At 39.4% G+C, this 24,946-nt stretch overlaps 3 protein-coding genes across 13 annotated transcripts in view; 2 read left to right on the top strand and 1 right to left on the bottom strand.

Moving 5' to 3' along the window:
* The window catches only part of PEAK1 (pseudopodium enriched atypical kinase 1), a 295,050-nt gene extending 287,972 nt beyond the window's left edge, over window positions 1-7,078 (bottom strand). For 8 of the 10 annotated variants that reach the window (XM_027123690.1, XM_027123685.1, XM_027123693.1 and 5 more), the window contains exon 1: window positions 6,901-7,078. The gene's annotated coding sequence lies outside the window, so the exon portion shown is untranslated. Of the gene's footprint in view, window positions 1-6,347; window positions 6,462-6,900 lie in introns of those variants that run through there. The other 2 variants (XM_027123689.1, XM_027123692.1) reach the window with 1 other exon arrangement.
* Window positions 7,079-7,595: 517 nt separating this feature from the next.
* HMG20A (high mobility group 20A) overlaps window positions 7,596-24,946 on the top strand; it is a 69,511-nt gene continuing 52,160 nt past the window's right edge. For both annotated transcript variants that reach the window (XM_027123682.1, XM_027123683.1), the window contains exon 1: window positions 7,596-7,891. The gene's annotated coding sequence lies outside the window, so the exon portion shown is untranslated. The remainder of the gene's footprint in view (window positions 7,892-24,946) is intronic.
* Window positions 16,568-20,946, top strand: LOC113629278 (histone H1.0-like). Its single transcript, XM_027123684.1, is given in 2 exon segments — window positions 16,568-18,441; window positions 18,444-20,946. Coding segments are annotated over 2 exon segments (750 nt in total). The 5' UTR covers window positions 16,568-18,017; the 3' UTR covers window positions 18,770-20,946.

Raw genomic sequence — 24,946 nt, 5'->3', positions numbered from 1 at the left:
GGCTGCTGGGTCTGCGCGTCCGGAGCCTGTGCTCCGCAGCGGGAGAGGGCACGGCGGTGAGGGGCCCGCGTGCCGCAAAAAAAAAAAAAAAAAGTATCAAGGTCATAAAAGGTAAGGAAAGACCAAGAAACTGTCATGCATTAGAAGAGATAAGGAAGACTTGACAACTAAAAGCAATGTAGTATCCTGGTTTGGATAATGGAATGGAAAAGGAATATTAGTGGGAAAACTGGTGAAATACAAATAAAGTCTGCAGTTTGTCTGAAGCATTGTACCAATGTTAATTTCTTAGCTTGACAAATGTACCATGGTTATGTAAAATGTTAACATTAGGGAGAAAAGGATGAAGGGTATACAGCAGTGATTCTTAATAGGAGCAATTTTGCCCCACGGGGGCATTTGGCAATGTCTAAAGACATTTTTGATTGTTACAACAGGGATGTGGTACTGGCAACTATAGATAGAGACCAGGGATGCTGCTTAACATCCTGTATAGCACTGGGCAATCCCCACAACAAAGGTTTAGCCGGTCCAAAATGTCAGTAAGGCTGAGGCTGAGAAACACTGGCATAAAGAAACTCTATGCATTATCTGTGCAACTCCTTCGTAAATCTAAAATTATTTCAAAATAAAAAGTTAAAAATATATCCAAATCCAATCATTTCTCATCAATTTCCTAGTCTAAGACACCACTACCCTCAACTAGATTTTTAAAGTCTAAGACACCACTACCCTCAACTAGATTTTTAAAGAGAGCCTCCTAACTGATCTAGTTTTTACTCTTCACCTCTTTAGACTACTTTCAACAGTAGCCAGAGTGAAGTTTTTAAAGCATTAACCTGATCATGTCACTCTGCTCAAAAACCTGTAATGGTTTCCATCTCAAAAAATAAACACCCAAGTCCTTCCAATGTTCTACAGGCTCTATGTAATCTGGACCCAGTTATCTCTCCACTTTGTTTCTCCACAAAGTAGAAACCACTTTCTATTCTACTATTCACTCCAGTCCAGGCACACTGACCTCCTAGTGTTCTGGGAATACACCAAGCACACCTCTGCTTCAGGGCCAATGCAAACTGTTTCTTAGACCTAGTGTGCTCCTGATTACCTCCATCCTTCAAGCCTTTGCTCACTCCTCACCAAGTCCTTCCCAGACATCCTTTTTAAAAGTGCACACACCCCTTGGCATACCTATCCCTCTTGCCTGCTTAATTTTCCTCCACAGCACCTATCACCTTCTAATACTGTATAACAAGTTACTTATTTTGTTTAATGTCTGTCTCACCCGCTCTAGAATGTAAGATCCACGAGGGCAGGGATTTTTGTCTGTTTGGTTCACTACTATGACCTCTGCACCTAGAACAATGCCTAGCATGCACATAATGCTCAACAAACATTTGTTAAATGAATGATACACCTTTGAAGTCCTAAATTTAATATCCCAGTGTCGTTCTACCACTTTTCATCATTACTGCATTTTCTTTCTTATCTCCTTACTTGAGAACACTATGGTTTGGAGAAGAAAGAATGGGTATTGGATCCTGGTTGTATCACTTGATAGTGTGTGTCTCTCTGGATATGTAACTTAACCTTTCTAATCCTCAGTTTCTTCATCTGAAGGAGAATGACAAAGGGATGGATGTAAGATTAATAACACTCATGTTAGGATTAGAAATAAGGTATTAAAGTGTCTAGCATATAGTAGGTAATCCATAAGGAAAAGCTAATATTTTTGCTCCCTCTTCACTAGTTCTTCGGCTTCACACTGACCTCTAACTTTCACGCCCTTCATTTTCTCCCAGTTGAATCACCCCTTCTATGATTCCTGCTCATGAACCAACCTGGACTCCACAGTTCATTTCAGTCAGTCCTTAACATCATTAATTCCCTCAACCAACTGCCCTTTAGGTATTTCTACCAAGCAGGCATCTGCAAAGCAGTGGATAACAGCCTGGGCTCTGGAATTGAACCACCAGGGTTTGAACGCCAGCTGTTCATCTTACAATCAAGGAGAATAACAACAGTACCTACCTTATGAGCTCTTGTGAGTATTAAATGGTTTCTTCAGCTGTACATACCCAGAGTGATCAGTGCTGGAGAAAAATCAAACCATGCAAATTGGTATCCCTACAAATCCAAGGTCTACAACCTCAAATGGGTCCTCAATGCTACCTAACAATCCTTTTTCATTATCTTAGTTGTGAGTCTGTCTGTCTGACTCGCTCCCCCACACCACTGCCTTGGAAGCTGTTATACACTTACACTCTCTTTTTAAAGAATCCCTATTCTACCATGTTCCCCATCATTCTAAGCAGGTACTCAAAAATGATATAAGACACATCAATTCGTTCTCCTTCCTGCCCCTATCATTTAGAAACTTATTTACAGTGCCTCCAACTTCACCTCCTTCGTTTCTGCTCAATGAAAAAGGAATATCGGGCTCCCCTGGTGGCGCAGTGGTTGAGAGTCCGCCTGCCGATGCAGGGGACACGGGTTCGTGCCCCAGTCTGGGAAGATCCCACATGCCGCGGAGCGGCTGGGCCCGTGAGCCAAGGCCGCTGAGCCTGCGCGTCCGGAGCCTGTGCTCCGCAATGGGAGAGGCCACAACAGTGAGAGGCCCGTGTACCGCCAAAAAAAAAAAAAAAAAAAAAGGAAAATCATCTCCTACGTAAGGCCAACTTCTCTACCTATGCCTTGGATCCCATCCCCTCCTACTGTCTCCAAATCCTTGGCTCCATCAATCACCTCTGTCCCCCATCTCTCCACCTCCCCAACACTGCTTCAATTTCTCCCCTCCACTGGTGCTTTCCAATCCCACATAAACATGCCCAAGATCCTCTTAATTTAAAAAAAGGGGTAGAAGGAGTAAACTTCTCTAAATCCCCTGCATCTCCCTTCACCTATACTATTTGTTCAGTCCTTTGTTGAAAACACTGTATCCCTCTCAATTAGCTACCTTCCTAGCCGTCATTGACTCTTCAACCCCCTTACCCCCAAAGCACTACAATGTAGCTACCTGCTCTAGCTGAAGTTACAAATGACTTAATCACCAAGTTTCAGGGACTTTTTTCAGTTATCTTACTTGGCCTTTTCATGTCAGGATACAGTACTGTCCACTCCTAGTCCTTGAAATATTCTTCTCCCTCAGCTTCTGTGACAATTCTCGCATAGTTCTTTTTTTCAGCTTTGGTCTGTCTGGCACAGATGTTTGGCTTCTCTTAGTTGTCTGCCCCATTCAGTAGCTCACAACAGAAATATGGGAATCATGCTAAATCTTCAATCTTGCTCAACTCTGTAATCTGATTATTTACCCTGTCCTGTTGATAATACTTCCTAAACCTCTTATACATCCACCCCTCTTCTACATCTCTCATCATTTCTCATCAGGAATATGGCTTCCTAACTGGTCTTGCTTCCAGTTTTGCCCTTCTCTAATCCAGCATTCACCTCACTGCCTAGAACACAAATATGATTCTATCACAGCATAATTTTTCCCCCCACTAAATCCTCACAGCCTTCAGGACAAAGTTAAAGCTCCTTAGTTTGGTTCATAAGGCATTCAGTGATTTGGCTTCTTATCACTTCATCAGCTCCTGTTCTAAAACTCTGCTGTCCACTTGTGCCTACTGAGTACTTGAACATGGCTAGACACAACTGAGATGTGGTATTAGTATAAAATACATACCAGATTCTGAAGACTTCGTATGAAAAAGAGAATGTCAAACATCTCAATAATGCTTTTTTATAGTGATTACAGATTGAAATAAAATTTTAGATATATCAGCTTAAATAAAATATATTACTAAAATTAATTTCACCTTTTCCTTTTTTAACATGGTTAATAGAAAGTTTTAAAATACATATGTGAATTACATTTGTGACTTGTATTATTATATTTTTACAGAACAGCACTGGTCTAGAATGTCCTTTCCCTTTTTCTGAACCTAGTTAACTGCTATCTATTTTTGAAGATTAGCTCAGGTAACCCACTAAGATGCATTTTGGGACATGCCCCTCCCAAGACCCCAAGTCTTAGTCAACTACCCCTCCTGCTCTGTGCTTCCATCCAAAGGAATCTGCTTACACCTGTTATATATCACTCCACATTATAATTATTGGTTATCAGCTATCTTCTCCTCCTAAACTATATGCTCCTTGCAAAAAGGCATATCATTGTACATATACTCAGGGCTTACCACCATGTTTACCACTTAAAAGGCACTCAAAATATTTGCTGAACAAATGTGAACTATCTATTCCTGGCCTGAAAGTTACTAGAATTTCTCCAAGGAAAACAAACCAGCAAAGAAGGAGTCTAGACTTTCCCAAGAGCTCCAGTAATGAAAGGATCAGAACGAAGGTAGGGAGTAGGAATTAAAGTAAAGAGAAGAGCAATAAGAAAATAAGGCTCATCACACACAACTACCTCTTAACAGTGAAAACAGGAATTTGCAGCAGTGAAATGGAGCCTTGAACTCAACATGGCATGCCAGGGGCCACAGTTTGGTTCCTAAATTACTCAAATAATCCATCCAACAAAAGAGTATGATTTGGCAGGTTTCAACACAAACAGCTAGAGCCCAGCACCTGTTCCACTTAAACAGAGCATCATTACAGTTAAAAACAACAACAAATCTCTCTTATGAAGCAAACACTAATCTCATGGTGCTTCACCACGGAACAATTTAGAAGGGTTATTATGTGCCAAAGCATGAATTTATGGATGATGCTTATTTGACAAATATGGTTGGCACTGCTAGATGTTGAAAAACATGTATGCAAATAAGCAAATAAAATTTTTAAGCTCTCAGACTTAAATATTTACATTATCATAAATGTACAAAGATAAATGTTTATATGAGAACACATACAACACATTCCAGGAACACATTTTTTAATGTGATTGTCAGGAACGGTTATGAAGTGGCATTATTTCTTTATGGGCCTCAGGATAGACTCTTAAAAATGACTTCTGACAGAATGTTAATGGGGTACAAAAATTATGGAAGAAGTTTTTCTGTACTATCTCTGGGTAAAATGAATAGTCACAGTATCATAATAGTTCAAAGCAATCTTATCTTTTCCTTTCACCAAAATACTTTTCTTCCCATCCTGGAACCCAGCCAAACATAAATGTCAAACCATAAATGCGCGGGGGCGGGGAAAGGATGAAGAAGAGGACCACACATCAAAAAGGCTTAAAGAAAATAATGACATTTTTTTCCCCACATAATATAGTCATGTTAGAGTCTCCAAAAATAAAGACATGATAAAATATTTCCCCTCTTCCCCTCTGACAGTTTTGGAAAGATGTTTGTTTTTTTCACATAGTTTGTGAGTTGGTCATAGCCAAAACTCACTAGCAATGGTATGAATTCTGCTTCCATTGTTAACTGTTAATCTCTGGGTCGAGGCTACAACTCCCATCTCTGAAGTCAAGTAAATGTACCATACTTGCCATTACAGTTTACTAAACGAGTCACCGAAGAGAAGTGCCAGGCACTTCAGAAAGTAATTAGGGTAGTCAGTGGACTGAGCTATCTAGAAATGTTCTGAGATTATAGAGAAGCCATCATGAAGCAAGTATTCAAGATTGCTCATGGAAAGTTTTACCCCTGTGGATAATTCACGGTTTTCACTTCTACACTGCAGAGAGCAATATGGGTTCTCCGACTATACACATTACCACATCATTTCATTTATCAGGGGAAAAAAAAGAAAAGAAAAAAAGGCGTTGTGGCTGAACAAAAATCAAGAGGTAGGCCCCAAAACAGAATCCTCAAGGCAATCCCAATTCAGGTGAAAAGCGGTGGACATACATAATACAATGACCTAAATATAACCTTTCATGTAAATCTCCAAGTATTTAATTCAACGTATAATCTTACCACATTTAACAGAGGCAAAAGAAAATGTATTAGGTTTTCTATAACAAGGCCAATAAAGATGAAATCAGTTTTCCTTTAACTCGTCACTATCCCCTCAACCCCAACCTTGCAATAACTCCATTCCACAGCTCTCAAATTCCTAAACGGGGATCTTAAAAAACACAACGTATTGCAAAAAAGTTAACATTTAAAGGTGGGAGGGCTCCTCTTTCCTGTTGCTCTCAGCAGTCTTTAATGCAGTCAAAGGACGAAAAAATGAAATCAAGCTCTCAGACGTATGGTGCAGGCAACAGGGAGGGGGTAGAGAAGGGGCTCAGACGGCAAGTCCTCAACGCGGGAGGTGAGAAAAGTTGCAAGAAAGGACGAGTCAAAGGGCGAAGGAGAAACAAAACTGACCCAACGAACCACTCAAAATCCCCCCAAAACCGAGGAAACCCGCACGTTAGGGGGCTCACAAACCGTAGAGCCAAGTGAGCAGGCAAAGAGTCACCGGGTTTCACCCTGGCGCTTCTGGCCAGGCTGCGCCGGATCCTCCCGGGTTTGGAGGTGGATGTCCGTGCAGACTTAGCAGGAGCGAAAGGAGTCCTTCCTGCCCCAGCCTCACCGCGTCCGGCTCCTCCAAGATTCACTTTCCCCAGCAGCCTTCCAGCCGCGCCCGGGGGCGTCCCTCGCCGCCAGGTCCCAACTTTCCCTCCTCTGGGGGGCGCCGAGCTGCCGGGGCCGCCGCCGCCACAGCCACCGAGAGAAGGGGCGGGAGCGGGGGCGCTTGGGGGCGCGCGGCGCCAGCGGGCTCCGGGGGCGGCAGGGCGCGGGGGTGGCCGTGGCCGAAGAGCCCGCGCCGGGCCGGACGCACCGGCCGCCAAAGCCCCCGCGGCGGCGCCACCCAGACCCCACGCCGCCCCGCCCGGATTCCCCCAGGTCAGCTCCCTCACCCCGTGGCGACCCAGGTCCCACAAGCCGGCGCGAGAGGAGAAGGGAAAGGAGGCGACGTGGGCAACCTTGCCCCAGTTACCTGAGGGGCTCACACGCCACCGCGGTGACTACCTTCGCCGGCCGTCCAGTACTCTTCCTGGTGACCGCGGCCGCCACCGCCGAGCAACTGACACTGACTAACAACAACTAACTAACTACTAGCCGCCGCCGAGTCCACCGCGCGCTCCCGGCCGCCCGTAGACCGCCCGGCCCACCAGCCTGCCCGCCTCCTCCCAGCCCGGCGGGCCGCCCCTCCGCGCGCGCACTCGCTGCCGCGCTCCTTGAGCGAACACGCGCGCGCGCGCGCACGAGGCCACGGCCCTCTCCCAGTCGCGCCTCAGCCCCGAGGGAGGAGTCACCATCAGGCCCCTCCTCTCGCGTTCCTACCTCCAGAGGAAGAGAACTAGAGAGCGTCTGATTGGCTGAGGGAGGCGTGGCCAAAGGAAGAGGGAGGGACGACCAGGACCTTGGGCCGGCGTGAAGGGAAATTTCAGTTCAATTACGTACCAGCGGAAAAAAGGGAACGAAGTATTGGTCCATTTGGTGCCTAAGCCCCTTAGGTCTGCCTACAGTCGAATACAGGATATGTGTCTTCAAGGATTCCAGCACATAGTAATAACCAATTTAAGTCCCAATACTTTCTGCAGGCCTTAGCAATGTAAAAAACTACATCTCCCAGAAACCTCCGCGAAAATAAGTCTCACCTTGCGTAATCACGTAGTCCTTCGCCTCCTTTGAACAAAATAATCCCTCCATTTTTCTGAAGGTATGGGGAATAATATTTCATTTTTCTCCTCACCAGAACAGCCTTAAGTGCTGCATTAGAGAAGTTACCTGTGGGAAGGTGGTTAAGCGATTAGGTAAAGGGAAAGAAAAGACATCAAAATAAAGTACTGCGGAGGAATTTTTGTCAAGCTGTGAGGCGACGCAGTGAGAAGAGTGAAGGCGATTGAGAGGGGCTCAGGGAATTGTCCCCTGTGCCAGGGACTTTCTTTAGGCCCCAGGCCCCTGCCTACCCCTGTCGTCAGCAGGTCAGTAAGCAAGGCGAGCTTGGGGGTGGCCACAGTGGATGTGCCCTTCACCCCTTGAAGATCATCCCTCTTTTGCTGTTATTGGTTTGTCTCGGTTTGAGGCCGACTGAATGGGGGCGCCTCACTTCCGGTTGGGGGAGGGGAGGAAGGCCATTCTGGGGGAGGGGGGAACATAACTCACTTCCTGTGGGGGTAGGGTGATGGGTTGGGGTGTCCAACCCACTTCCTGTGCCGGCGAGGGCTTGAAAAGGTGATGCTTGGTGCCATATGGATAGACGGTATCTTAAAGCTTTGGGATTGTGCCTTACGTGAAAAGTTAGGTTATTCCACGAAGTTGTGCTAATCACCAGCCTCCAGTCAGAATTTATGTGACTTTTGGTTCCAAGTGTAAGAGGAAAATTTTCTCCCCAGCAGAATTTTCTTAATGAGTTATTCAAAGAATTCGAAACCCCTTGTTAAAACCCTCTACTCGTCTCTACAATACGACATGCTTTCTTGTGTGACTCATGAATTGCCCACCCCTTCTCCCTTACTCAAGTCCAACCTTGACTTAGTGAGGTTTAGGGGTGTTCTCTGCCTTGACATGCCACAGGAACTCTGTAGCTATTCTTAAGGAGGTCGTTTATTACGGACCTCCTTAAGGACTCAATATTTTACATAAATTTTGAAGCATTTTCACCTTATCGGAGTGAAAATATCATACTGAAGTACTCAATTACTTGGTGTTATCTTAACTGATGTGATCGGGATCTTAAATCCTTAGACCTGTTGATTTTAGGCTACAGATTCTGCCCTGGGCCTGAAAACAACTTCCTCAGCTTTAAAAATTCTTATTGGTAACTTACATGTAACAACTGAAAGTTGCAGTGTAGTACATTTTCCCCCTTTGTGATTTAATTAAATTCAGCACCGATTAAAAAATGGTGTCTGCACTTTGTAGTTTTAAGGCATGGTGCAGGGATCATGAGATTCAGCTCAGATTTTAAGAAGGGGGAAAATTTGGCTCACAAAGGACTAAAGATGAATACCAGAATTTTCTGTTTTTCCTATATTCTCAATATTTTATAAGAAACTATACGTAAAGTGGTAATGAACAGTCAACAGTTTGATTTTTTGGTTTCTGTTTTCAAGTACCACAGTACTTGGTAAGTTGGGGTGGGCAGGGTACTGAAGGAATCAATCTATTTGGAGTTTACGAAATCTCAACAACTTTAGTAATTTTAGAATATCAAGTGAATTGTAGTGTCTTTCAAGAATTTTTAAAAGAATAAGGCCTGTGTATTTTTTCCTTTGGGGTTGTCACCTAATCTACTCTCAGAATTTGCAACTGTTTTAATTCTGGTTCTTTTCGAAAGCTAGTTTGTTTAGAGTTTATTAGAAAATGTGATTTAAACTAAAATATTTAAACAACTGTAACTTAAATGTTACAGTAAGGAAAAAATATATGTTTTAACTTTCTATAGACATTAAAAAAAAAAAAACCTAAGACCCTAAAATCAGTGAGTTATCTTTTGAAGAACTATAGAATTTCTGCAGAAGTTGAAAAGGCAAGACACAATTATGTCTGTGTTGTTATTAATAGAAGGTTAGGGACATGTATACTGCCTCAAGCAACTATTAATTGATTAGAAAGAAAGTGTTCATTATCTTCTATATTAGTGTAATATAGAAGAATATATGATATGATCACCCTGACAAATTAAACTATTAAACTACAGTATTAAGAATTACTGGAATGAGTAAAGATTGTGGAACTAAATGAAATAGATAGAGAAAAGATAGTTAAAATATTGATTGAGATACAGCAGTATTGCCTGTAGGAAATTATCTTTGTAAAGCAAAGGAGTTTTTAAAATTGGTCTTTATACTATTCCAGGGAAGAAATGCAGTATAATAGAAATAAGAAAACTTGTTGCAGCTGAGAGACTTGAGCAGCTTGAAGAACTGTCTGTTCAGAAGAAAGCAATTTTTAAAGCACATATTTGAAAAAAGATGTTTTGTGATAACAGGCAGTTATTCATTAGTTCCGTCAAAGAAGAAATATTAGAAAAGCTTGTGAAAAATAGAGGGAAGTTCATGGAACCTGCTTTTATTCTCTTTAAAAGTTTCTGTAGAGAGGCTTGCTGTCTTCCAAAGGCTTTTTTTTTTCCCTAATGTTCTTTGTTGCAGTTTTCTTTGCATGTTCTAATAGAAACATACTATCAAAATTAGAAAAGTAAAGACTTTTGTAAGTGTACTCTGTTACTTCTTTAAGTAAATGAATTTGAGGTTTTCATTTCATTCCTTGTCATCAATAATAAAGAGATTGTCCATTTTTTTTCAGAATATTTAGATTAGATAACCATTTTCATTTCCAAAAAGCAGTCATTGGATATACGGCTCACAGCTCACAGCAGTTTGAAATATTAAAACAGTAGGTCAAAATTCTGGATTCCATCTCACTGAAATTTGATTACCCACGAAGTACTAGATGCTATCTATAATGCAAAAGGGTCTTTTCATTCTTTTGTCTACCTTCTTTTAAAAAATCATGCTGTTGTTTTACAACTACTGCTTTTTTGTATGTTTGTTGTTTTGGAGTTGCTTGTTTTTGCCATGGGGTTGAGTGTTAAAGAGAATATGCTAACAACATGAATGGTTTTTAAACCTACTGTTCTGCTGTCTTTATTTCAGGGCCTTCAAGAGTATTCAAACGAGAATACCCCTTATGTGACTTTTCATTATTTCAAGAAAAGTTTATTGAGTGCTTACTGTATACTAGTCTCTGTTTTAGGGACTTGGAATACATCAGTGAATACAGACAAATATCCGTGTTCTCTTGGAGTTTACTCTCTAGTTTCCAAATCAAAGCTGGAATTTTGCTCCCTGGATATTCCTAAATAAGCTCTATAGTGTGATCATTGTTCAAACTGATCAAGAAACAGCCCTAAGCTTGATCTCTCTTGGTCTTGATCTCTAAGCCATTCTAAACCCAGTTTTGAATATTTCAGTCTAATTTTTCTCCAGACCTTTAAAGCCCATCTGTTAAATATTCAGCCCTTTTCTTTGATGCATGCATCATGACCCTACCATTCTAGCCTCCTTTGTTCACAAATAAAAGTGAACAATGGGGAAAATATGGGATCAGACAGGCCTGGGTTCAAAAGTGATGTCTACATTTTACTAGCTGAGCTTCTTATTAGCTTGGTAACCTCTAACAATTTACTTGACCTCTCTGAGCCTCACTTGCCATAAACTTAAATGAGGTTATTTGGTGGATCAGGTATATTATATGTAAATCACCTGGCACAATTCCTGGTGTTAGCAGCTTAATGAATGCTATTATTTTTCCCCCAGTTTGCTTCTGTTATTCTAGCTATGGGGATTTGCCTACATGTCTGTTTTAAGCCTTACATATTCCCAGAAGTATCGGGATGCAGTGCTAGAATTATTCAAATTCATCCTTCCCCAGTCTCAGTGAGCTAAGCATGCTCACTTAGCTGTCAAGAGTTCATTTTTTGTTCCTTGTGGAAGGAGAAATCACTAATTTCCATGATTACTTTAGATAATAAGCATAATAGAAAAGTTTCAAGAAAAGGTTAAGGAATCACTAAAGTAATTTGAATTGTTAACGGAAGACTTTTTGAATCATTCTTCTAAACCTATTTAAATACTAAACCTAATATTCAAGTCTCTTCTGTCATTACCCATCTACACATTCCTAACTAGATTGGTCTCTGAAAAAAAAATTCTATACAGTATCCAGCCTTTTCTATCTTTGTTCATGCTATTCTCTGTGTGGAACACTTTCTCTTTTCCTGGGAATCCTTATCTATCAGAATGCCACCTTCTTTGTGGCCCTTTCTCAAGTACCACCTTCAGCTTCAAGGAGTATTGTCTGATGTCTGTCCTCTTCTCTGTCCATTCTCCCAACCATATGTGTGTCTGTTGACACTCCAGAGCATTTTGTACTTTTCTTATGGCATTTAATATACAGTGCTACTGCTGTTGTTGTATGTTTCTGTTGTTACTGTACTGTCATGTAGAGTTTATGAACTGTCATAAAAGTCTGCAGACTATAACATATTCCTATCTGTGTCTGCTGTCAAACCTAGCACAATACCATTCACATCATAAGTATTCAGTAAATATTTGTGGAGTTGAATTGGCAGTTGGGGTAGATGAAACTGATGAATAACGTTTGTCCACTATAGCCAGTAGTAAACACAGTGACCTATGTACAGTAGACACTCAAAGATCTGCTAAATGAAAGGGTAAGTAATTCTCCCATTTGTGAGCATAGGGTATCAATATATTGAGCATACATTAAACACCTACTATATGATGAGATCTATGAGAACTGATCCCTGCCCTCAATTTAATTGGAAACAACTAAGTGGTAATTAAAATGTACAGATTGTGAAGACTGAAGGTGTTTGAGTGAAGGTGGGGTAGGGAGTCAGTGTAGAGTTGTTTGCATTTTGAGAGATATCCCAGGCTGTCTGAACTCAGAAACAGAATAGAGTTAGGTATCAAGAAATACTTAACTTGCAGTTCCACTCCTAGTTACATACCCAAAAGAATTAGAAATGTGTTCACACAAAAACTTTTCCCCAAATGTTCCTAGCAGCATTATTCATAAGAGCCAAAAAATGGAAACAGACCAAATTGTGCATGAATGAATAAACAAAATGTAGTATAGTCATACGGTGGAAAATATTCATCAATAAAAAGGAATACAGTATTGATACATGCTATAAAATGGATGAATCTTGAAAATACTACACTAAAGTGAAAGAAGCCAGACACAAAAGGCCACATACTGTATGATTCCATTTATATGCAATGTCTAGAATAGGAAAATCCATAGAGACAGAAAGTATATTAGTGTGCCAGGGAGTGGAGGGCAAGAATGGGGAGTGACTGCTAATGTGTATGGGATTTCTTTGAGGGGGATGATGAAAATGTCCTGGAATTAGATAGTGGTGATGAGTCCACAACCTTGATACTAAAATACCTTGTATACCAATATACTAAAAACCACTAATTGTACACTGAAGGGGTGAATTTTATGGTATGTGAATTATACCGTTAAAAAAGAGAGGGGGAGATACATAAACTTGAAGAATTTGGATTTTGGATGGAGCTAGAAGGAAAGCAGGAGGTGATAATTCTTTCTCAGATCCTAGAGGGAAATGTAAGTGTCTAGGTACAGGACTAAAGGTATGTTGAGGTTCAGTTGAGGATGGATGTGAAGGTTTCTGCTATTTGTGTCTTATGAAGCAGGCAGTGAGGTGAATGATTAGAGTAGAAGGGTGTTGACAAAGAAGAACGACATTTTAGGAACTTGAAGGAAGCTTCAGATTTCTTTTTGATTGGGTCAAGGATGTGGTATGTGGTCAACTTAGTTTCAGTGTGAAGGTCAACTAAGTTCAGATGGTGAAAGTATCATAAGGGAGTCTGATAGCAATCACCAGTGAAGTTACTGGAGAAGATGGGAGAACAGAGACTAGACACAAATATTATAGTTTGATTCTTAAACTATCCCCATATAATGAAAATAGTTAGATCATAATGGGAAGGAACCAAGGGCACTGATTTGGAGAAGTCAGTACGCGTGAAGGTATTCATTTGAAGAAGTACTTGAGTACCTTTTATGTGCCAGGCACTATTAAATAAAATCATAGTTACTTTCCTTATTGAATTATTTTCTTAGAATAAAGTCTTATGAGTGGGATTATTCATTCTAAGAGTGGGCATTTTATAGTTCTTGATACAATAGCTATATTATTTCTCTAAAAGGTTGTGCTAACTTCTGATGCCACCAGCAACATACAGCTGTGTTGTTTTAACCACAATTTCACCAGCAAAAATTTTTGGCTAATTGGATAGGCATAAAATTATTCTTCTCTTTGGTTATTGCTTGTAATATGGTTAAGTGTTTCTGTACCATGGAATTGGCATCTGTTGGAGCATGAAGGTATTCAAAGCCTTTATATTTGCTACCTCATCTGGAATAGCTTCCTTAAAGGGTATGGATTTTTAAGAACCCTAGGAATCAAACCAGCCTCTAATTTGAATCAGCTCAAAAACTACTTTTATTCAGTGGTGTTCTCCTTATTTTCTAAATGATATTCACATTTAAACTACATTTAGCCATAATTCCAATTCCCATTCAACTAACTTAATTCTCGTAATTTGGTGTTGTAGGTATTAACTAACTTCACTTTGCATATGAGAAGATAGAGGCTTAGAGAGGTTAGGTCATTTGCCCAAAGTCACTTAACCAGTAAGTGACAGAGACAGGATTTGAATGCAGCCGATTATCAGTCGCAAACTCCATGATCTCTCAGTATCACTACTAAAATTTCATGGAGACTAATGGAAACTGGAAGAGAAATCTGAAATGGAACTTGGACGATCAGGCGCTTACTTACATATGAACATAGTGAAGCAGTTAGCAGAGAAAGTTTTTTTATTTTATTTTTTTATTGGGGAGGCTATGGCACATAGACAAAGAGAGGAAGGACTCTCTTTAAGCCCAAATTTTCAAGGCCCTTTCTGTTTCTCCCTGATGAACAGGTACGTACTACTCCAAAATCTATGATAGGAGCAAAGTGGGAGGAAGGTAGTAGTAGGAAAGCAACTGCCTTTAAATATATACATTGACAGACATCTGATGGTAGAAGGAACAGACGAAATGGCCCTCAGAGAGGCCCACAAAGTATTCAGTAACTTTTTTTTTTCAGTAACTTTTAAAATAACAAGTCTAACATGATAACAAGGTTAATGAGATATTTAAAGCACAGTACATATTAGTGAAGGAAGAGAGATTCTTTCATTTTTATTCAATATAGTATGCTCACTAGACAAATTTTAGATCAGGAATATAAAACAAGAGATGCCATGTTCTAATGCTGGCTTTTAGTCAGATAAAATACCCCAATATATAGATAAGACAATTAAGGCTCAAAATTACACACCAAATAAAGTCACACAGTGGGCCCTAGAACATAGGCCTCCTGCTTCCGAGTACATTTTGCTAAATTGAGCTAAGTGAAAACAACAATCTATGTGGTGGTTTTGTAATTTGTATTATAATTTTTTATAATTTAATGTTATTCTTAAAAGAGATCATTTCTCTGTGTGTTTTAAAACAACAATAATAAAGATCCACACACCAGATTACTAAATGTTTGGTGATAGGTTAGAATAAGAAGTGATACTGAAGATCAGGTTGAACCCTAATATATCAGATAGTCCATCTGTAAATTACACCTAAATAGTATTTATCTGTATCCCAGATTGCATTGAGGTGGGGTGGAAGACACAGATCTTTTGAAAACTATCATAGAAACATTACTCTTGAAAGATTTTGATGTGTACATATGTGTATTTGTATTTAAGCATTTGGAATTTTCAACAAAGCCCAGCCCTTTTCTTCCATCCCTACTCCTTTAAGTGAAACTAATACCCTTGCTTCACAAGAAATATCAATAGTATCCAGATACTCCACTTTTTTCTTTCATAGCCTCAAAATTTATATCTCCCTTCTCTTTCCATCTCCACACTTCCTTCATTCCTATACTTCATAGCTTTAATTAATGTTCTCTTGACACAAACCTTTCATTTTTATTGCCAGTGATTCCACAATTACTACAACTCTTTGAGAAAACAACATAGCTGTTGTGTCAGCAATAATAAAATGTTCATATCTTGAGCCAGTATTCCACTGATACGATTTTATTCTGAGAAAATGCTTCAAGTAAGGAAAATAGTGAAAGGGACAAAATGTTAATGGCACTGATATCTATTATGTTTTAAAAAATGGAAACCTTCTAGATATCCAACAATAGAATAATGGTTAAGCAAATTATTACCTATTCATTCAGTAGGCTATTAGACATTCATTTTTCACAATAGCTTCTTTTAAAATATATTGAAAGATGTTGTAAGTATCTTTATGCCAAAATGAAAAAGGAGAAAAATAAATCAATGAAAAAAGTAGAAAAACTGATCTGATTAGTATATTTCTGAAGCATTTGTATTTTCTGTATAATAATAATTGACATTTATTGAGCACACACCAGTGTCAGGCACAATACTAAAGCAATATTATAGAAGCAATATTGAGTAGTTAGTAAGAAAAATGCTCTTAAGTCAAGTCCTAGCTCCATCACTTACTAGTATGTGATCTTGAAAAGGAAATGGGAGATAGTAACTATATCTACATTAAGTTATTAAATCCATTTAAAGTGTCTGGTATGTAGTAAGCCCTCATTAAAGTGTTTTTGTTACTAGACATTTTACAGACATTTAATCTTCACATCCTCACAACACTTATGAGATGGTGTTATTTTCATTTACATAAGAGAAAATTGAAACTCAGAATGTTTAAATAGTTTGGTCAAATAACTTGCCAAAGTCACACAGCTAATAAGCAGTAGAGTTTTGCTTGAGAACCCAAGCTATGACTTCCATTCCTGGCTCTGAGGGACTAGGTTGTTGCAGACTAATCCTTTTGCCGAGAACAACATGAAAAGAAAAGAGAAAAAAGAAAAGAGAGGGCTTCCCTGGTGGCGCAGTGGTTGAGAGTCCGCCTGCCGATGCAGGGGACATGGGTTCGTGCCCCAGTCTGGGAAGATCCCACATGCCGCGGAGCTAGGCCCGTGAGCCATGGCCGCTGAGCCTGCGCGTCCAGAGCACAGGCTCCGCAACGGGAGAGGCCACAACAGTGAGAGGCCCGCGTACCGCAAAAAAAAAAAAAAAAAAAAAAAAAACAGGGAAAGCATCAGAGACCTACTGAGGCAGCCAGGACTTAAACCAAAATTATGCAGCCAAGGGAACTTCAAAAAAGCATGCTGATGTTCTAAGCTTCTCTTTTCCCCTTGAAGAATTTGCTGAATACATGGTGCAGAACAAGAATCTATGAAATTTAGCAGAGGATTTCTGCTAGAGGTAGAGAGCCAGTAGTCTCATGGGGCTTAGTACATAAAAATTGGAGTTTAGGTGTCCCCAGGTGGCCTGGACTGAGGGGCCAAGACCCTAGTAGGGAAGGGAAGCACCAAGAAATGATTTTGCTGCAGAGTCAGAGGCTAAGCAGAGCAGAAGCTAAGCAAGCTAAGCAGAAAATCCCTATAAAGCAGAGTGAATTTCTGTCCATCTCATGATGTTGACAAGCAAACATTAAAATTCAGGTCCCTCCAAGGAAGAAAGGACCTATAACCACCCCGGACTCTCAATTAGCATTCCCTAGAGGACTATACCCTCTATACACAATAGACTTGAATACAAGAATAACTAGAAATAAGGAAGAATATTTCATAATTGTAAAAGGGTCATTCTACCAGGGAAAATGTGAGAACTATAAATTTGTATATATCTAATTCCAGTAATATGGCTTCAAAAAAATATTTTTTCAAGTTCACATGGGACATTTAACAAAGTAGATCTTATGATAGACCATAAAGCAAGTCTCAACAAATTTCATCTAGGATATGTTATCTGACTACAGTTCAATTAAGTAAGAAATGGATTATAAAGTAGTAGCTAGCAAACTCCCCCCAAAATACGTTTTGAATGACCCATTTGGTCAAAAAAGAAATCACAATTAAGACACATTTGCAACAGAATAGTAATGAAAATACAGTATATCAAAATATATGTGAATCAGCTAAAGCTATACTTGATGGGAAATTTATAACCTTAAATGCCTATACTGGAAGAGAAAAAAGTCCAAAACTAGTGATTTAAATATCATTCTCAAGAAATTAGGAAAAGAACTGCAAATTAAACCAAAGTAAGTAGAAGAAAGGGAATTATAAAAAGTAGAAATTAATTAAATAGAAAACAAGTGCACAATAGGAAATATCTAGAGCCAAGAGTTCACTCTCTGAAAAGATCAGTAAAATATGTAGACCTCTAGCAATACTGATCAAGAAAAGAACATATTCAATATTAAACTCTTGATCTTTTGCCTAATTCTACATCTCCAGTCTTATTTCTATAAATCGAATCTTCATAAATATCTACTAATACCTCAATTAGAAGTCTTGGGATTGAGACACGGAACTGGGAAAAGAGAGGCAGAGGAGGCTGAGGCCGACCCGGGCGCCGAGACCAAGCAACAGACCGGCGGGGCTGGGCCATGCAGACCCGGCCCAGCGAGTCCCCCCTGCCCCGCGACCTGAGCAAGGTCCCCAAGAGCCTGCCTCAGACTGGCCTGGGAGCCAGAGGCACCAGAACATATCCCGAATCAGGCTTTCCTCGACTTCCTATGAGGGCTGGCCCTTTGGAAGGTGCCGCCTTCAGCAGCAGGACCAGGCAGGCCACCATGACCGAGAACTCCACATCCACCCCTGCGACCAAGCCCAAGGCCTCCAAGAAGTCCACAGACCACCCCAAGTATTCAGACATGATCGTGGCTGCCATCCAGGCAGAGAACTGTGCTGGCTCTTCATGCCAGTCCATCCAGAAGTACAAGAGCCACTACAAGGTGGGTGAGAATGCCAACTCCCAGATCAAATTGTCCATCAAGCACTTGGTCACCACTGGGGTCCTCAAGCAGACCAAAAGGTGGGTGCCTCAGGGTCTTTCCGGCTGCCGAAGAGCAACGAGCCCAAGAGGTCAGTGGCCTTCAAGAAGACAAAGAAGGAAGTCAAGAAGGTGACCACGCCAAAGAAGGCCGCCAAGCCCATGAAGCCTGCCTCCAAAGCCCCAAGCAAGAAGCCCAAAGCTACCCCAGTCAAGAAGACCAAGAAGAAGCCGGCTGCCACGCCCAAGAAAACCAAAAAACCCAAGACTGTCAAAGCCAAGCCAGTCAAGGCATCCAAGCCTAAGAAGGCCAAACCAGTGAAGCCCAAAGCCAAGTCCAGTGCCAGGAGGGCCGGCAAGAAGTGACAATGAGGCTTTCCTTGTGGACACTCCTGCCTGTCTCCTATTTTCTGTAAATACTTTTCTCCTTTCTTCTCTCTTGATCCTCATCTGCAACCCTTTGCCCCTTTCCCTTCTGACTTTATAAACAGACAGAATTTGTATTCCTCAGAAATTAGGGAATAATTCATTTTTCCTTAACCAATTATGCAAGGACAGCAACAACAAATCTGGTCTCTGTAATGATGAGAATGTACTTATATTTTGTTTTGTTAATTTGTTACTAATCTGCTTATGGGTTTGGGAATTTGTGTGGGTTTGTGTGTTTTGTTTAGTTACATGGTTGGTTCACTCTGAAGGTAAAAGTTGGGGTCAGGGGGACGGGGAGAATGGGCAAGGCAGCTTCTTGTGGCTAGATGACAGGGAGCCCAGGAATTGGACTGTTTGTAGGAGTACCTATGAGGCCATCGAGTTTTCTTTAAGCTGAGCACTGCTTGTGAGAGTTTCAGAACCTTGACCCTGAGGAGAGGGGCGGCAGCAGCTGGACAGCAAAGGAGGGAGGTGGAAAAAAGCCCTCTCTAGGCTGACTTCCACCTCCCAGTGGTGAGCAGTGGGGCGTCCAAATCCAGTTTCCTTCTCACTTCTGTTAGTCTGCCCCAGTGGCCTCCCTATTGTCCTAGGGACGTGGAGGAGGTTGAAGTGACAGCTGGTACGAGAAACTGTGGCTTCTCTCAGTCAGCTGGAAACTAGCCACTGGTGGAGGGGGGTGGTCTCTGGCTTCCAAAAGTCTCCTGTTAAACATGAGTAGAAACTTTGGGGGAAGGGTGGAGAGTCAGTCAGCCAAGTGTCTCAGTGTGCCCTGTTGAAACTTGGGTTTTTCCACGCAATTGGATTGTATCCTAGGAGGACCTTTTTCCTTTACCCCTGATTTTTTGTTCCTCCTGTACAAGAGGTGGGCTTTGCTTAGCAGTCTGGTGGCGCTCCAGCCCTGCCACCCACCACTTAAAAACCTCCCTACCTCTACTTCTGAATCTAAGTAGTTGTAGATGGGGGAGAAGGGAGGGCGGGGAGTGGACAGTAAGACATACTGCAGTCGACTTTGAATTGCTAAGTAGTTTTACAGAGCTAGGTCTGTGTGTATGTGTGTGTATATGTATATATACACATCTAGGGCTAGTACTTAAGTTTCACACCTGGGAGCTGGGAGAAAAAACCTGTACAGTCGTCTCTCCCTTTTCTTTTTAATAAAATAGAAAAATGCGCAATTGTGCATCTCCCTCCCCCCCCCCTTTTATTTGTAAACAAGTTATTTGTGCCTGGAAGAATCTGCTGTCTTTGTAATTTTCAAACTTTAAAATAAAATTGAAAAAACAAGGGAAAAAAAAGTCTTGGGATTATTCTTGAGACCTCTTACTACTACACATACACACACATACACCATTCAGACCACTACAAAATTTTATTGATTCTACCTCTTAAATATATTGAATCCACCCTATATACTATATCTTCATTGCTATACCCTATTCTAAGCCACCATCACGCTGTGGTGGACTGTTGCAGTAGCTTCCCAACGGTAGCTTCCTGGATTCGTTCTTACTACCCATCAATCCATTCTTTACATAGAAGTAAGAATGATCCTTTAAAAAGCATAAATATATCATATCATGCCGCTCTTAAGAATTCTTGAAAGGTTTGCTCTTATGCTTTGGTGAAAACTCAGATGTTTAAGATAACCCCATGTCTCCGCAGGGTATAGTCCCTGCTGCTGTCTCCTGACCACTTTACTCCAGCCCACTCTAGCCTTCTTTCACTTTTTCCAAAGCACCAAGTTCTTACTCAAGTCCTAGTTCTTCAGCATGGAATGTACTTAACATTCAACTCTCACTTTACTTCTTCAGAGAGGTCCCCTGTTTAAGTGACATCTCCTACTGTTTTTCTTTAGTGTTCTGTTCTTTTCCTTCATGGCAGTTTTCACAACTTAAAATTGTATTTATTGGTATGTTTGCTTAATCTTTCACCTCAAACCATAATTTTCCTGAAAGCAGAGACTGTTCACTGTTGTAGTCCTGGTGTCTTAACTAAGTGCCTGGTACATATTACGTATTTGGTAAATATATGATGAATGAGAAAAGATAGCATGTCACCTTAGGTAAACTGTATAGGTCAGGAACCGTTTCATAGGTGTGCCCTGTACCCTGGGAGCATGGAGGGATTGTTTCTTCTGGTTTAATCCTTTATTTCTTCAAAATAACTCTGAGAAAGGCACCATGTAATCATTGTAATGCCTGGAGACAGTTTCTGATGATTAGCCTGTCTTCTCAGTGATGTATATTTTATGTGCTAAGCTAAACTGGCAGTTGTGGGCAGATTTTATTTAAGCCCCCGCAAAGGAATATACCTGCCCGCATTTCTTAGATTGGAGCTCTTGGAAACTAGAGGCAGAGTGTTCTCAGTGGCAGTCCTGGCTAAACAACTTATCTTCTTTTCTAGAACTACTTTTTTTTTTTTTAAAACATTAGAGCCCTACAAAGGAAATTGTGGTCTAATTACATTTGCTTACTACTGAGATTGACAGTATTGTTTGTGTAAAGGTTGTTGCTGTTTTTTAGTCATATAAATATGCCATAATGTTACCAAAGTACATGACTTGCCTTTTAATCACAAGGCAAAAATGACCACATTTCACAATACTAATGTCTTCATATGTTTTATAAGATATACAGAGCTATTATGACTTGATATTACAAAGTATTCTACATTTTCTTAGAGAGCTTGTGTTTTCTTTCTTCATCTTAGACCTAATTTTTAATTAAATTTTTAATTGTTTTTAAGCTAATTTCAGTAAAATGAGATGCTTAATTGTATGTTTGGTATAAAATTATAAGTTCAACAATTTGAGACAGCTTTCAGGCCACTAGGATTTCTTGAAACGCATGAAAAAAATGTTTACTACCAATTTTAGACGTAAATTTCATTTCAAAAGAAAATGTTTTATATACCTGAAACTAACTCAATACTAAATCAACTATACTTCAATTTTTTTAGAAAAGAAAATGTTTTAGGGACTTATATTTCTTAATGTATAGTAAATGAGGTATTCTTATTTATTTCTAAAGTCTAGGTACCATACTTAGAATTCTCCCATAAACTGAAAAAAGCATGCTGAATATTTCTTATGCATATTATCAGGTTCAGGGCCATGATGGGAAAGGGAAATGAAACAAAAAGGGTGAGAATTCTCAATGACTGGTTTCTCACATCATCATATCATTATTATTGCTATTATTAATTCTGCCTTTAACAAAATTGTTAATTCTTAGTGAAATAATTTTTAAAGCTTCATCTACTTATTGATATCTGTGGATTTACCAGACATTCATAGCTATTCTCAGGTCAATGAAATTGGGAGTTTATAAATCATAAGAATTTGTAAATGTCTGCCGTCAGGTATGACTAAGTAAGTTTCTGAATTTCATAATCCTCTGGTTGCTACTGCGGGTTCTTTCTTGAGTTTTTGAAATGTAAATCACTGACTCTAGAGCTAGTGAAAGAATATGAGGAATATTGAAATTCTTCCTATAGTACTATAGCAATGTACAAATATGGTGCATTATGGTTATAGAAGGGGTGAGGAGACTTAAGTACTGGGAACTCTGCCATTATGTGCAAAGTCTTCTCAAGCGAATTGCCAATTTAGAGACTATATTAAATAAATGTAATGGAGTGGTTTTTATGTTTATTTCTAGAAAGGGGAAAGAGCAGCTTTATTTTGCCAGAAAGACAGTGTCAGCTCTAGCCATTTATTTCCTAGCAAAACAAACTACCTGCAGAATTCTAATTGGCCTATTTCTTCTCCCTCACGTTTAATTAAAATCTTTCTCTAGCAATAGGTGATACCGAGGATAGTGTATGGATTCATTTATTGTACCAAGAAAGACTTGGGTTAACTATATATTTCTAGCTGCCAGCCTTTACTAGTTATTTATCTTCTACTTGTTTAGCAGTCTTGTCTAACAGCACTAACACTGGTAAAGAGTAGGGTAGTTAAACTGTTTACGGTCTTTACCTTCTCTGCCTATGTCACCATCCGTAGAGTTGTATTCCGTTCTGCAGAGTGTTTAATGTTTACTTAGATAAGTAAAACCTTATCACACTAGAAATTACAACTCAATTTTACTTTGTAGCTTAATTCCATCATGTAATAAAATAATCCTGGTGCATAGGATTTGGAATTGATCTCTACTTGCATCCTACCTTAGAGTGCTGCCCTTTAGATAAATATTGCTGCTCCAGGGGGGCTAGGTAGAAGACTAAGGATGAGTTGATATAATTGCATCCTTGTTATTAAAAAATAGAAAATGCCTCACCAATGGTGAAACAGCAATCATTTTTATATATCAAGGACACTATCCTGTTAGCTAAAAATTGATCATCATCCAATAGGAAGCTTGAGTTCAAAGATTTTAAATTCAGAACACTGTTTTTCAAATAGAATAAGTGGATTTAAGTTCAGTAGTGTATCATTTATGAACTGTTTTAGAAAGCAGTTAATACATTATAATGATTGAGAGCTTTTATCCTCCTGGGTATTAAATTGATAATTAAATTGTTCTTTTTTTCAAACTATGCCCTCTTAGAGGGTAGGGAAGGCATGTTTAACCTGGTGTATTCAACTCTTTGCTGGACTACATGTTTATTGTTTCAGTACTTAATAAATATGTATAATAAATAAATTGTAGCTGCAGTTCTGAATCTACTTTGCTGTGACCTGTAATAGTCTGTTCTACACTCTGCTCTCTTTGTCTTTCAAGCAAATCACATCACCCGAAACTTATGACCCACTTTACTACAATAGTGCTGACATGTTTGGAGAGCCTAGAAAAAAGAATTGAAATTTAACTGGCATCATGGGATCTCAGTTGGTTTAACAGTTTCTCTTACCTTACTTGGTAATGCATGTATCATAATACTGAATGGCATTTGCTCTCAAGGGATTTTAGAGTTGATTACAACAGAAATATATTGCAGGAAAGAACATAGATACTGTAATTAAAAGGGTTATGGGAGAGACTAGAAATTACTCTATCTGTTAACCTGTTAATTTCAAGACCTAAAGCATGTATTTAAATATGATACTGTGAAAAATTATCTTCCTAGTTCAAAAATTAATAGTAAGCTCCATCATAAGTAGTTATGTATATTGAGCATTAAATCTTATGATACTCATTTATTTCATCTCTTTTCTTAAAAACTGTTTATTTCCTGGACATAAGCTATTTGATACACAGGCATACCTCAGAGATATTGCAGGTTTGGTTCCAGACCACCGCAATAATGTGATAACTGCAACAAAGCAAGGCATACGAATCTTTTGGTTTCCCAGTGCATATAAAAGTTAATGTTTATTCTGTACTGTAGTCTATTAAGTCTGCAATAGCATTATGTCTAAAAAATAATACAATACTTAATTTTAAAATATTGCTGAAAAATGCCAACCATCATCTGAGCCTTCAGCAAGTTATAATCTTTTTGCAACATCAAAGATCACAGATCGCCATAACAAATATAATAATAATGAAAAAGCTTAAAATATTGCAAGAATTGCCAAAATGTCACACAGAGACACGAAGTGAGCAAATGCTATTGGAAAAATGTCACTGATAGACTTGCTTGGCACAAGGTTGCTGCAATGTACCAATTTGTAAAAAAAAAAAACACACAGTATCCACAAATCACAATAAAACGAGGTGTGCCTGGAGTTTACTGTTCTTTTATTTACTTAAAGAAAAGAGGTCAGGACTGCATTTTTTTACTGAGTATTTGTCATCTATATATAATAGTCTTATTGGCAAGTCAGCTGAATTTTATTCCCTAAGGGATAAATTTGTAAGATGTTTCATGTGAACAAATAGAGGGTATCAAAGATGTGAATTCAACGTAGAGAAGACTTAGTTTTTTTAATATATTGTTTTCAATAACTATACTTTTTGTGTTCTAGTTCATTTAAACATATCAAAATTCCTTTTTCTGATCCCAAAACTGGTTTAAATGTGGCCATTCACTATTATGGGGCCAAGTTTTATTGTTTATTCTAATGATAAAAGTATGTATCCTTACTGTAAGACATTCAAACTTTAAGCATTCAAAACAGGCACAACGTTTTTTGCTTTCAAACAGAATTTTAAAAAGTAAAAATCACCG

Source organism: Aethalodelphis obliquidens, unplaced genomic scaffold (assembly GCF_003676395.1).
Source record: "Aethalodelphis obliquidens isolate GAN/ISIS:26980383/991018 unplaced genomic scaffold, ASM367639v1 scaffold26, whole genome shotgun sequence".
Taxonomy (NCBI): domain Eukaryota; kingdom Metazoa; phylum Chordata; class Mammalia; order Artiodactyla; family Delphinidae; genus Aethalodelphis; species Aethalodelphis obliquidens.
The sequence above is the reverse complement of the archived record's forward strand: the minus strand, read 5'-3'. Positions and strand labels throughout refer to the sequence as shown.